At 47.8% G+C, this 12,508-nt stretch overlaps 1 protein-coding gene across 1 annotated transcript in view; it reads left to right on the top strand.

Annotated features, from left to right (window-relative positions):
• sema3fa (sema domain, immunoglobulin domain (Ig), short basic domain, secreted, (semaphorin) 3Fa) overlaps positions 1–12,508 on the top strand; it is a 39,991-nt gene that overhangs the window by 24,118 nt on the left and 3,365 nt on the right. The window contains 10 exon segments of the mRNA XM_062563974.1: positions 237–397; positions 482–544; positions 2,312–2,431; positions 3,559–3,648; positions 4,486–4,579; positions 5,911–6,030; positions 6,991–7,130; positions 7,612–7,726; positions 11,585–11,654; positions 12,201–12,366. Coding sequence (XP_062419958.1) covers positions 237–397; positions 482–544; positions 2,312–2,431; positions 3,559–3,648; positions 4,486–4,579; positions 5,911–6,030; positions 6,991–7,130; positions 7,612–7,726; positions 11,585–11,654; positions 12,201–12,366 — 1,139 coding nt within the window.

Here is a 12,508-nt window from a genome sequence, read left to right as displayed (position 1 = left end):
ACATCAGCATTTTATGTGTGTGTGTGTGTGTGTGTGTGTTAGATTTGTAATATGAAATGGAAAGAACATCACTTAAGTGAAAGAATGAAATGGATTTGCCAAAACTGAGAAGCCTACACAGTTCTCCTGTGACCACGTCTGGGTTTTGTGTTTCCCGATTGTATTGAGTGTTTTTCTACTACAGTTTCATAGGCCCTGAAGGGGAAGAAAATAATTATTCCCCCCTCTCTTTCCAGAGTTGAAATCCACCGGCACAGCTCATCACTTCTCCTTTTTGCTGAACTCGACTGACTATCGCATCCTTCGCATGGATGAGGACCACGACCGCATGTACGTGGGCAGCAAAGACTACATCCTTTCCCTGGACCTGCACGACATCAACAAGGAGCCGCTCATAGTAAGAAATGCCCCAAAACGAGCACTCCACAGGCTGTGCACAGGTGTCATGTCTAACCAGCTGGTCGATCTCTTGCACCGCCAGATCCACTGGCCCGTCGCCACCCAGAGGAAGACCGAATGCGTCCTGTCGGGGAAAGACACCAATGTAAGTATTCAAATGGCATGTTCAATGGACTGCTGGAGTCAGGCGGCCATCTTTTATTTTCAGTGCTCATTAAACATTTCCAGGTTCCTGTTTTGGATTTAATAGGTTGAATAACATTCCCACTGATAAAAGCACACAGCTGACCTGCTGCACGTTCACCACCATTTTATGAGGTGATAACCTGGTGTTAAAATCAATGGTGTGTTTGATGTGTGTCATGATCTGAATGTGGCACTGGGGGGGTGGGGGGGGGGGTCAGTGGAGGAAAGCTCCCTCTGTGAAGCTCTCATTTACTGTCTCTTCATCCCTGATTGCTGATTGCGTACAGCTGCAACCAATTAGGCTTTGGCAAGAACTCCCCGAGCTGAACGCGTATCACATGCACCTCCCGACACATCGTACACGTTACACATACATGTTTTCAAATTCATGTAATATGATTTTTTTTTTTTGTGCACGATAATAAGCGAGAATGGAGAAGCCACGGGCCTGTACGAAGTGTGAATACGACTCGGCCGCTTCAGCCCCCACCAGGAGACTCATCATTGAAATTCATATAAAAACCAGATCCTTTTCTTTTGATTCTATTCACACGTTCTGGCCCCGCCCCCCCCCCCCCCCCCAGCACTGACGGGCTGATGAGGCTCCGGCTGCCTCCCCCCTGCTGGTAGAGAGCGCTGGATGCTGTTTATCCAACGGGAATGTTCATTTCTGTTTGCGTGTGTGTGTGTGTTTGCGGGTGTGAGAGAGTGCGGGTTCTAATTTTCCTCGCTAAAATAAGAAATACAATTGGCTGGTTTTGGCCACCTCGGGCCCACTCTTTAGGGAATGACAGATGATGACAATTCTGAAGCAATTCAGGGGGGATGTCGGTTCACGCGGGAGGTCAAAGGCAATCATCCCCACTGTGCTCTCCGTGGGGGGGCTCGACTGTGCGCTGAATAACACACACAGGCCTACATGCGTAAACCCTCACACAACAAAAAAAAAAACCCGTCCTCTCAAACCTCTGACTTATGCATCTGCCGTGTTGCAAAGATCTGCCAAAATCCCTCATCCCGAATGCAGTGTTTTTTTTTATTTTTAAACATTTTTCGCCAGCTGTCACTAGTGGCTGACATGAGTGACAGATCCAGTCAGATATGATCGGGCCGTACATTCATGTTTCAGATACTTATTTTGGAGGATTGAGCGACAGCTGGTTGGACAAAAAAGAGATTACGGAGCTGCAGAGCGCGAGAGCGAAGGGGCCGTTTTCACCAACAAGCACCTCTTTGTGTGCACTCTAACAAGACAAATGCTCTACTTCTAAATTCACTTACCACTTAGGTAATTCAATATCGAAAATAAACCAAATCACTGGTCAAATATTGAAAAGATCAAACACAGGATGAAAACCTTTTCTTAAAAAAAAAAAAAAATGTAATTGGATTTTAGAATGTTTTCTTAAAAATGCGTTTTTCACTCAACCAAAATGCATCTGCCCTCAGTGCACATGGCAAACGCACTCCACAGCTCAGATGCAGTGCTTCTCGTTGGAAAAATACCCCCCCCCCCCCCCCCCCGACGGTGTGGTCTGGATTCTGGGCCAGACCGACACACAGCCAGGGAAAAGTGCTGCCAAACCCAAGCCAAAGGGATAGATGTTGTGATGCTTTTAAGGCAGGCACGGAGGTTATTTCCCCCATCAGTGGGACATTTCCTATTATGCAACCCTTTAATTTTTAAACCTAAATCTGTCATTTCAAATGTCTCGCTCTGCGACAGGGAGAATGTGGAAACTTCATCCGTCTGATTGAGCCGTGGAACCGGACCCACCTCTACGTGTGTGGAACAGGCGCGTACAACCCCATCTGCACCTACGTGGACCGAGGACGCAGGTCACAGGTAACCCAAGACGCTGCCCGCCAGCCGCGGAGACATTTTCGACCTTCACTCCCCGGTTCTCCCGAGAACCCGTCTGTCAATCAATCTCGGGTCAAATAATGTCCTTCTGCTCTCGATCCTCAGTCTTTTTCTGCTTCTTAATTTTCACCAATCTGCGCCGTTTCACGGTCTGAGGGACTCTGAGAAAGAAGCTTGCATCTCGTCCTTTGTTGCACGGGCGAATTCCACGTTGACGCCATTCCTCACCTGCCTTTTACACAGCAGAACCTCTGTGGCCAGTCTTTCCATCTGGGCTGAGAGCTACCGAAAGGCCATCGTTACTGATGGAGCCTCTCATCCATCATTGGCCTTGTAGCCCCCCCTCACCCCCAAATCCTCACTCGGTCCAGCTGCCTTCCGCGGCCCATTCACTCACATTCACCACCGTGCCTGTTTAGTCTCACTGTTCTCAAGGAGGGTTCTGATTTCAATGTAAAGGTCAGTCCAGCCCCTTGTCATTCAGCTTGTCCCTTAAGGCCCAAATGCTGTGTCACTTCACACTCTAAAGGTTTTTCTCCAGCGAGAGCAGGTGTAAACAGAAAGTTTAGGAGTTCTTCCGCTTAGCGCGCGGAGGCCTCCGCACGTTCTCTGCCTTTCACGTTTACGGTTTTCTTCAAACTGCATCAATCTTCCTGCTTTTTATGCTGCTCAAAAGCTTCCTTTGCACTGTTAGTGTCGGGTTGTACGTGTAAAAACCAACACATTTCGTGAAAAATCCTGAAGTAGGCTGGTGTGACTGTACTGTAATTTGTCATCTATATTGATGTATTTTTCTTTTTTCTCCCATCCTTCACTTTGTCCCACTTGGGTGCATTCCCGTTTCTTATTTCTTTCCTGGCACTGCATGGTTTATGCATGGAGTTTGCAGCTGTGTTTGCTCGACACACTGATTCTAATCCAACATGGTCACCAAACGAGCGACGTCGCTCCCCACCAAGATCTCGAGCACTTCATCTCTCCGCTCTTTCGTCGTTGCACTTCTCTCCTCCTCCCCCGTCTTCTGTTCATGTGCTGGTCATCGTCAAGTTCAATACCGTTTGTTCTGAATTCGTAATGAGGTGGCCCACTGTGCCATGTCTCTGTTTTAGGGGTCCCACTACCTACAGGCAGCCCAATCTGGAGGGAGAACAAATCGGGCGGCAGACTACAGCACCACGTCAGAGCCTTTGGAGGCTAAGGTGGGCTCAAGGGAGATTCCTAAAGGCTCTTAGGTCTAGTGCCCACCTGGAGTACTTCTTCAGGCTCAGTTGGAGTAGCAGAGATGGCACAGCGATCAAAAAAAGCAATTGGCTTTCAAACATCTTGACACAACGAGAACAACATTGGGCCAAAAAACCTTTTAAAAATATAAATCTGAGTATATTTTTTTTGCAAATTTAAGATTGCTTTGTAAAGTTGAAATTCAAAATGCAAGATTTTTTTTCATCAGATTTGTACTACGAGGGATGGGCGCCAACATTCTTATTTCAACATTCTCTCCTAATGTTTATAGCTATTTTTTTTCCAATACGAGAGCTTTGATCCACACATATTTCTTTCTGTCATTGAAACAAAAAGTCCAAGAAGGGGTAAAGAAGAACACAGCTTTGACATCAGGGTGCTTTCCCGCTCAAACCCAAACCCGTCAGACATCAGCCAGCGACCAACTCAATGTAGACGCATACCCAGTGTTCCCACAGATCAATAATTGGAATAATTGATTCTTCCATGAGCCACTAACATCAGACGCATGGTGGATGAGTTTTTGGATTACTCTCAGCATTTTCCTCCACCTCCCATCTCACAGATAACTGGCTTTTTGTCCTCCTCAGCAGAACCAATATTGCTGTGATAGTTTGTTTATAACTTGCTTTTAACATCCGTGAATACTTCAAGGTGCCTTGTACATGTTGTATTCCAAGAATAACCTTCCCCCCCACAAACGTATACAAATTATTCCTTAAACACAATTAATGCGTTATCAAATGGGAAAGGAAAAACAAGAGAATGATTCATTATGTTTATTTTTTTTACAGGAATATATCTTCAGACTTGAACCTGGTAAAGTGGATTCTGGGAAAGGAAAATGTCCTTATGACCCCAAACTGAACAGTGTCTCCGCTTTGATCAGTAAGTACCTGCTTGTTTTTTCCCCACCGTACGTCACGCACAAGCAGAATTTGAAAAAAGTTTCAAACTATTTCGTTTTTAGCCTGCGTGCTTCTGTCAATGGAACAGTGCATTCATGCATTTTCTTTCAGGTATTGACTTAAAGACAATGTCAGCTGTTTGTTACATTCGCTACCACCTGATTATTGATAAGGTTTCTGCACCCATGTTGACTTTGGGGCTGCATCTAACTTCGTCACCCATTAATCTGCACATTATTTTCTACTAATAGATAGGCCAATAGAATTTCCGTTGGCCCTAGACAGAGTGTTTTCCTCTGTTTGATTCTAGTCTGCCAAAATCACGGCCACTTTCGCAATCACGCGAGAGAGTGAAAATCAGCCGTTCCTCACGTTTTAGAATGTTGCAACCAGAGATTTTGGGGGGGGGAGGGGGGGGGGGGGCAACGTTTCCGCTGGGGTACAGATAAAGTTTCACCAACGCGTTCACACCGCCGGGGGCTCCTCGTGTGGGTGGTCGGCCTTTTGTTGTCAGCGGCTCACAGGTGGTCGGACGTGGCAGTTTATCCGTGACCTCCTGCCCTGCCCGTGTGTGTGTGTGTGTGTGTGTGTGTGTGTGTGTGTGTGTGTGTGTGTGTGTGTGTGTGTGTGTGTGTGTGTGTGTGTGTGTGTGTGTGTGTGTGTGTGTGTGTGTGTGTGTGTGTGTGTGTGTGTGTGTGTGTGTGTGTGTGTGTGTGTGTGTGTGTGTGTGTGTGGAGACCTTGCCGTGTCAGCTCTTAATTCCAGCTGACCTGAACAAGAGGAAACTGTTACACTAAGAAAATGAGCCACGGGCCAGAACCACGCCGAGGGCAAAATGAGGAAGCTGGGATCCCCGTGGTTTCGTCATTCTTCTCACAATTATTTTTCTTACCAACTATGACCCACCAAATCTGAAGGGGAAACACGAGGACGTTGTGTAAATCCAGCTGTTCTTTGGAGTTTCACTGATTGGCTTAATGAGCGTGATTGCAATATAATTCAAAGGTCAACATTTCCCACCCAGGCGTGACATTTCTGAGACGGGTGGACTCGGTTTGATGTCTTTTTTTTTTTTTTTTTTTTTAGACGGGTGTAAATTTGTACTGTGCTGTTATTTTTAAAGAACTAGTTATCAATCCAGAGTGAAAAACAGCTGCTGTCCGTGCCACCGGTCTGATTTTGGATGAAATCCCGGAGGGGTCGATACGAATATTTTAATGAAGTTACGAGTCGTGGCATGAAAACGTGTTGAAACCTGGACCTTTTTTTTCACCTCTGCAACGAGCCTCCCTTCCCCTCTGTGACTGACAGATGGAGAGCTGTATTCGGGAGTCTACATCGACTTCATGGGAACCGACTCCGCCATCTTCCGCACGCTGGGCAAACAGACCGCCATGAGGACCGATCAGTACAACTCCAGATGGTTAAACGGTAACGTCCCGACTCGCGGCCCGCTCTGCAATCAGCGTTATCGCTCTCGCTCATCTCTTTCCAGGCTGGTTTTTTTTAAAACGATTGTTGATCTTTCCAACCTGCTCCGCGTAAAAAAAAAAAAAAAAAAATGCACTCTGCTGATTGTTCCCGAGCTTGACCACAAGGTCAGGCGTGTAGTAGCAGGGGCAAACTACCGAATGTCAATAGTGATGAGACGCGCCGACCCTCTGACCAATCAGGATTGTCACCGCGCTCAAAACGCCGTTTGGAGGCTTTCGCTTGATGTTTCCGAAAATCAATCGCGGCCTCCCCCCCCCCCCCCCGGTGTTTTTGGCTTCTAGATTTTTTTCCCCTGATCCCGTTGCCCTGACAACCGTCCCCTGGTAGTGGTACGCTGAATTGGGACACCTGAGTCCCCCCTATTCAGCCATGTGGAATCCCTTGGATGTTTCTCCCCCCCCTCCCCCCCCTCCCCCCCCTCCCCCAATAGACAGTTGGTTGCCCCCCCCCTCGCCCCCCTCCTCCTCCTGGTTTTTGGTTTGTCCTCATTTGGGACCTCGGTCGGTCAAAGAGAGGAGGGGCGCCCAGCGGTGACCCACTAAGTCTGGGATGCCACATTACGCATGGTCACTGGGAAGAAATAAAAGGGGGGGGGGGGTTCAGGACGGTTAAAGTGCAATTCTTTGCTCCAGGGTACGATCGTTTAGGTTGCAGCAGTATTTCACCAGAGCACTGCTTCACCTGGTGTAGTTCTTGTCAGGCTAGTACGGTGGTATAATAATAATATTAATAAGAGACGGGTTTAAAAGCGTACTTTTTGGAACAGAAGCATGTAGATGGATCTCATGACCGTTGTACATGGTTAATACAGACGTGGAAAATGTGAATATCTTTTTTCTTTAAAGGATTTTTTTAAAGGTCTGTTTGTTTGTTTCCTTTTCCTTCCTTTGACCATAGATCCGACGTTTGTCCACGCGCACCTCATCCCGGACAGCGCCGAGAAGAACGATGACAAGCTTTACTTCTTCTTCCGAGAGAAAGCCTCTGAAATGGGCCAGAGTCCCATGACCCAGTCCAGGATAGGCCGGATCTGTCTGGTGAGTGATCGGCCCAGTCGACAAACCTCATGTTTATCACCACAACCGGAAGGTTTACACAAGTTTTTCACGAGTGCTGTTTTTTTTTTTTTTTTTTTTTCCTGTGCACAAAACATTTGAGCATCGGAGTTCTGCATTTGTTTAGACACACGCCAAAGTAAAAAAAAAAAGACTTTCAGCTTCAATTTCAGGGGATTTTTACGCCAGATCTGTTTCTTCCAGCTTTGCAATTAACTTGGACTCCCTAACACGCGTCGAGCCCCCCCCCATGAATCATTTCTCGGGGCTGCCTATCTCGGCGGTAGAAGTTGGCTGACCCCCTTTTTGCAGACGGGCCGAGCTGAAATGCAGAGCCGAGCTTTATTTGTGCAGACAAAGACCCAGTTAGCGTGGAAGGTTGCTTCAAGCAGCCGTTGGTCAGGTGTCGGTTGGCGCCCTTGCATGAAGACGGCTGGACGGCCGCTCTCTCTTCTCCCCGCAGAATGACGACGGAGGACACTGCTGTCTGGTCAACAAGTGGAGCACGTTTCTGAAAGCCCGACTCATTTGCTCGGTGCCCGGAGCGGACGGCGTCGAGACGCACTTTGACGAACTGAGTGAGTTTTGATTTCCCTGTTTGAGCGTCCATCCTCCATCACTGACCCCCCCCCCCCCCTTCTGTGAAGCTTTCTTTTATCTCCAGATGTTTCTACTCCATCCCCTTACCAGGTGTGTGTGCTGCCATGTGATCATCTAGTGTTTTAGTGTTTGTGATCAGGTTATTAACCTCAGGACCAAATATCTCAAAGCGTTTTTGCAGATCACATTCCACAACTTAGGGAACATATTTCATCCGCTTGGGCTCGGTGTGAAGCCCGTAATGAATATGGGGCAGATGGAAAGTGGGAATTCTTACGTGACCGTGCAACTACAATTCAAGACGAGGCTCTCCAGATGGACCTCTCGCCGACAGACTCGGTGTCAACAGCTTTCTCATTCACCGAGTTCCTTTCAAGGGAAATCTTGCCCTCCCTTTGCGTTGCATACTTTTAACATGATGTTACAGTTTTAAGGCCTTCGGCATTACCGTCCGCTCCGAAGAAAGTCTCCTAGTGTGTGTGTGTGTGTGTGTGTGTGTGTGTGTGTGTGTGTGTGAGAGAAACTGCGGCTCACGCTGCTGGAGGGACAGCAGCATGTGTCTGCGATGCTGGGAAGAATCCTCATGGAAGCTGCAGCTTTAGATTAACGTATCACTGACTCCTGCATGCTAAGCTTGACATGCAGAAATCCCTTTGAACGTCAACAAGGCCCCCCGGGGAGGCAGCATCCCGTCAGGTAACGTCCTCGCTGCTCTGGAGCAACATCCACGTGTTGTGCAAAAGCAAAGAGATTGAAACCCAAACGCACACGAGTAATCAAAGTAGTAAGCAGCTGGCATCGGTCCCAACCCCCCCCCCCCCCCCCCGGATCATCCCGGCCTGTCCGTCACTCGCAGGACTGACAGGATTAACGAGGGATTTGGAGTATCCTTGAAATTATGACTGGTGGTGTGAGCAGCGAATCTTTCCCGACTCGCGTCGGTTTTTGCTCAGTGATCGCAGGAGACGTGCTCGCCACACGCGTGACGTACTCAACACGCACGCGACGTGCTCACCACACACACACACACACACACACACACACACACACGCGACGTGCTCAACACACACATTTCAATTCATTCAAGTTCACCTTCAAACACCTGACATTTCCCAATTCCAGCTAACAAGATGGATTCAACCGGAACAAGTTTCACGTCATCTGTGATGCAGATAAAGCTGTTGAACACGTTGGGCCCGTGCTGCAAATTGTGTGATTATAGATTTTTGTACAGAATAGAATAATATTTAGTGCAGTATCATTTTGTGGCAGGAAATGCTCCCTTGCCATGGGTTAAATGCTAACCACTGGAGCTACAACCTGGAGCTTTTGAGTTGTATAGTACAGTAAAAAGAACCCCCCCCCCCCCAGAATGTTCTTGAAATGGTGTAGAAAAACTCTTTTAACATGGTTGTGTGGTTCGTCCATTAAAAATAAAGGGAGAGCAACAGGCATGTACTGAAGGCTAGTGATGCAACAGGTGAGTCCATCGTTCCTGTGATTTGAGGTGTAATCAGGACCTCAGGTCAGTTATTCTTTTATCGAATCTCATCGAAATGGTCAAAGACATAATCATCAACGCAACTTTTGCTGTATGAAATTTGCAATGCACTGCTCCAGTCCCCCCCCCCCCCCCAGCTGCACGCCTACTTACTGCGCACCTCTCTTTTTTGCAGTTGCTTGCACTGATTACCTGCAGCCTCAGCCCTCCTGAGACACTTAATACAATATAATACAAACCATCCCGATCTTTCATCCCCGCAGACGTTGCACCTCGGCACACGGTCCCTTCTTTACCTACTTTGGGTACATATTTTTGACAGTGTTAAATAATTCACCCCCCCCCCCCCCCGGGTGGCTGCGTATCCCGCGCACAGTTTTGAGCCAAATGCAGCGTAGCGTCTCTTATTCCCTGCTGTGACGAGGCAAATGGAGGCTCTGCGTTAAGAGCACTTTGTGGCGGCGACAGAGGTTCTGGTTGCGTCGCCGCGCGGTCGCAGCGCGGGGGGGGGGGGGGGGGGCAGTCGGGGCGAGGTCACCGCCAGAGCCCTGAGGCGCAGTGTGACAATCCCCCCCCCCCCCCCCGCAGCTCTGTGGTCAGTCGTCCCACAAGCACAGGGCCGCCTGGTAGAGCGTTTCCGGTACTGCTGGTACTGCTGGTACTGCTGGTCCTGCTGGTCCCCCCCCCCCCCCGGCAGAGGCATCAGAGTGCTTGTATGAGGACTCGGGGGAGAGAGTGGAGTGGGTTCAGATGGGGAGGCTTGGTAACGGAAGAGAAAGCATCGAGTTGTTGTACCGGGGGACGAGGAGGGAGAGGGGGGGGGATGAAGATAGAGGGACAAAGGACACACAGAGAAGCGCGAGAGACATGAAAACGTCAACCAGACAAAAAAATGAGAACAAACGTGTGACCGATAAAGTTTTATTGCCTTTTCTGAGATTCAATTATGAATTTGGAGTTATGTTTCAACTGTATTTCCTCCTCTGACTCCCTTAAGAAGAGATCGGAAAAGGGTCGTTACGGCTTGTTTTCACCCACCTGAATGGTGGGTGCCATGGAGGTAAAGATACAAACTAGCTGTGGCCATTCGCTTCGACTCAACTTCTAGTTCTCTGATGATTTATTTCTCCTCTCTTTCATGGTGCTCGTCCCGCAGCCGAGAGGTTTGTAAAGCTGGCGTCGGATGGGTCATGAATTTTCTCCTCGGTCTGCCAGGAGTACATTTTTGTTTTTAGTGTGCAGCCGGTACCTGCCATTTTCTTACTGTGGCGTTTAATGGAGGTCTGAAACGATTTCCAACCTCGTGATCAAAAAGAGTTTGATTTGGCAACTGGAAATGTGCACGAGCCAAGTGAATTTAAGCTGGTTTAAAGCAAAGGGGACAAATCAAATCAGCACATTTTACTACACATCTTAAAATGCTTAGAATGTTGTTCTTTTATCTAATGTTTCTCAAGTCTCTAGTTGAGAGACGCTTTTATTATTATTGTTATTGTTGTCCTTGTCTTCACGAGGCAATTCTAAAGCCCGTCCACTAGTTCCTCATTGATGCGGAGCGTGAGGTGGTGTCGTGTGTCATTCTACTCAACACATCATCTTTTTCCATTTTGTTTTTCCTTGCACTTTTCTCTCGTTAAGCCATCAAGAGGATACACGGGGTTCATAACTGCCTCACCCCCACAGTCGTGGGAGGCATATGGCTCCTATTAAAGTCATGTTTCAACCAGAGATCTCTATTTCCCTGGTATTCCCTGCTGAGGCTCAAGAACTGTAGTCTATGCTTTGGATTCAGGATCTCATTGAGGCTTTGGTAACCGCAATTCTCGAGGTCCCCCCCCCCCCCCCCCCCTCCTAGTAAGCAAAAATGCTTGCTCGTCCATGCTTTACAATGACTTTGGGACGGAACAAGGTGAAATCTGGATACTAATAAAGCCTAGAGATATTTCCATAAAAGACGCAGACCCTCATATTTATTTAATACACTATGTTTTCTTTGCATTTTCATGTTCTTTATTATTATTATTCTGTATTACATTTCAGTGGGAAACTTTTTTTTTTTTTATCCAATATTATTTTTACAGCTCTAGTTAGTGGTTTATTTTGACAGAAATCTCAATGCAATGCATCGCTATAAATGAAACCTGTTGCTCTAAGACTGTTGTCTCAGTGAGTTTCTCTTTACATGTCGGTTTCATTTGAATAATGGTTAAAATAGGTCAAATTATTTCACATTACTAGTTGGGCTACCGAATTTCAATTATTCAATAAATGTAAAATGGTGTCCTTGGTTTATGCTTGTGACTGATTACTATAAAAGGTGTCTTTTGTCTTTTAGGGGATGTGTATATCCAGCCAACCCAAGACAACAAAAATCCTGTCATCTATGGCGTCTTCTCCGTTTCAGGGTGAGTGACTGACAGCTCTCTCTCAAACCCTCTGAACTTTAGCGCTGTTTGGAGGGGGGGGGGGGGGGGGGGGGGGTGTTTCAGTGTCTTCAGCTTTTTTTTTTTTTTGTTTGTTCATTTTTTTTTAAAAACAAAAGTTTTAGTCGGCGCTCTCTCTGATATGGAAACGCTGCGTTGCGTGTTGCCTGTCGTCAGATTCAGGCTACAAAGACGAAGGCTTCCCCCCCCCCCCCCCCCCCCCCCCCCCCCGTAGGTCAGGCCCGATAGCAAGTTGTCACTCAACGCACGGGGATTGAAGTTCACGGAAACCAACCAGACAAACAACGACAAAAAACGAGATCCCGTCTGCGCTCCAGCGGGGGGGGGGGGGGGAGAGGAGCGCGAGCAAGTCATAATAAACATTTCTTGATTAATGTATTTGAGAAACAAACACCGTTATTGTTCCATCCGGCCCCTCGGGCATCAGGCCTCGATGAAAACACACGCGGCGCTAATGACTTTCTCTTCTCGCACCCCCCCCCCCCCCCCCCCCCCCCCCCCCCCCAGAGCTGTGTTCAAAGGCTCTGCCGTGTGCGTCTACTCCATGGCGGACATCCGGATGGTCTTCAACGGGCCTTTTGCCCACAAGGAGGGGCCCAACTACCAGTGGGTGGCGTACAGTGGGAAGATCCCTTACCCGCGACCTGGCACCGTGAGTTGTGAACAGTAAACAATCATGAAAACACTGTCCTCCCCCCATTAGAAACGGAATTATGTGTCATCCTTTTATACGAAGCTTTTTGTGCGTGAGGAATTTGGTGAATCATGGGTTGTCAGTTCTCTCTCTTTCTTTGTCTATCTTCCTCTTATATTTA

This window comes from Pungitius pungitius, chromosome 8, assembly GCF_949316345.1.
Source record: "Pungitius pungitius chromosome 8, fPunPun2.1, whole genome shotgun sequence".
In the NCBI taxonomy this organism is placed as follows: Eukaryota; Metazoa; Chordata; class Actinopteri; order Perciformes; family Gasterosteidae; genus Pungitius; species Pungitius pungitius.
Note: the sequence above shows the minus strand (reverse complement) of the source record. Positions and strands in the feature narration are given on the sequence as shown.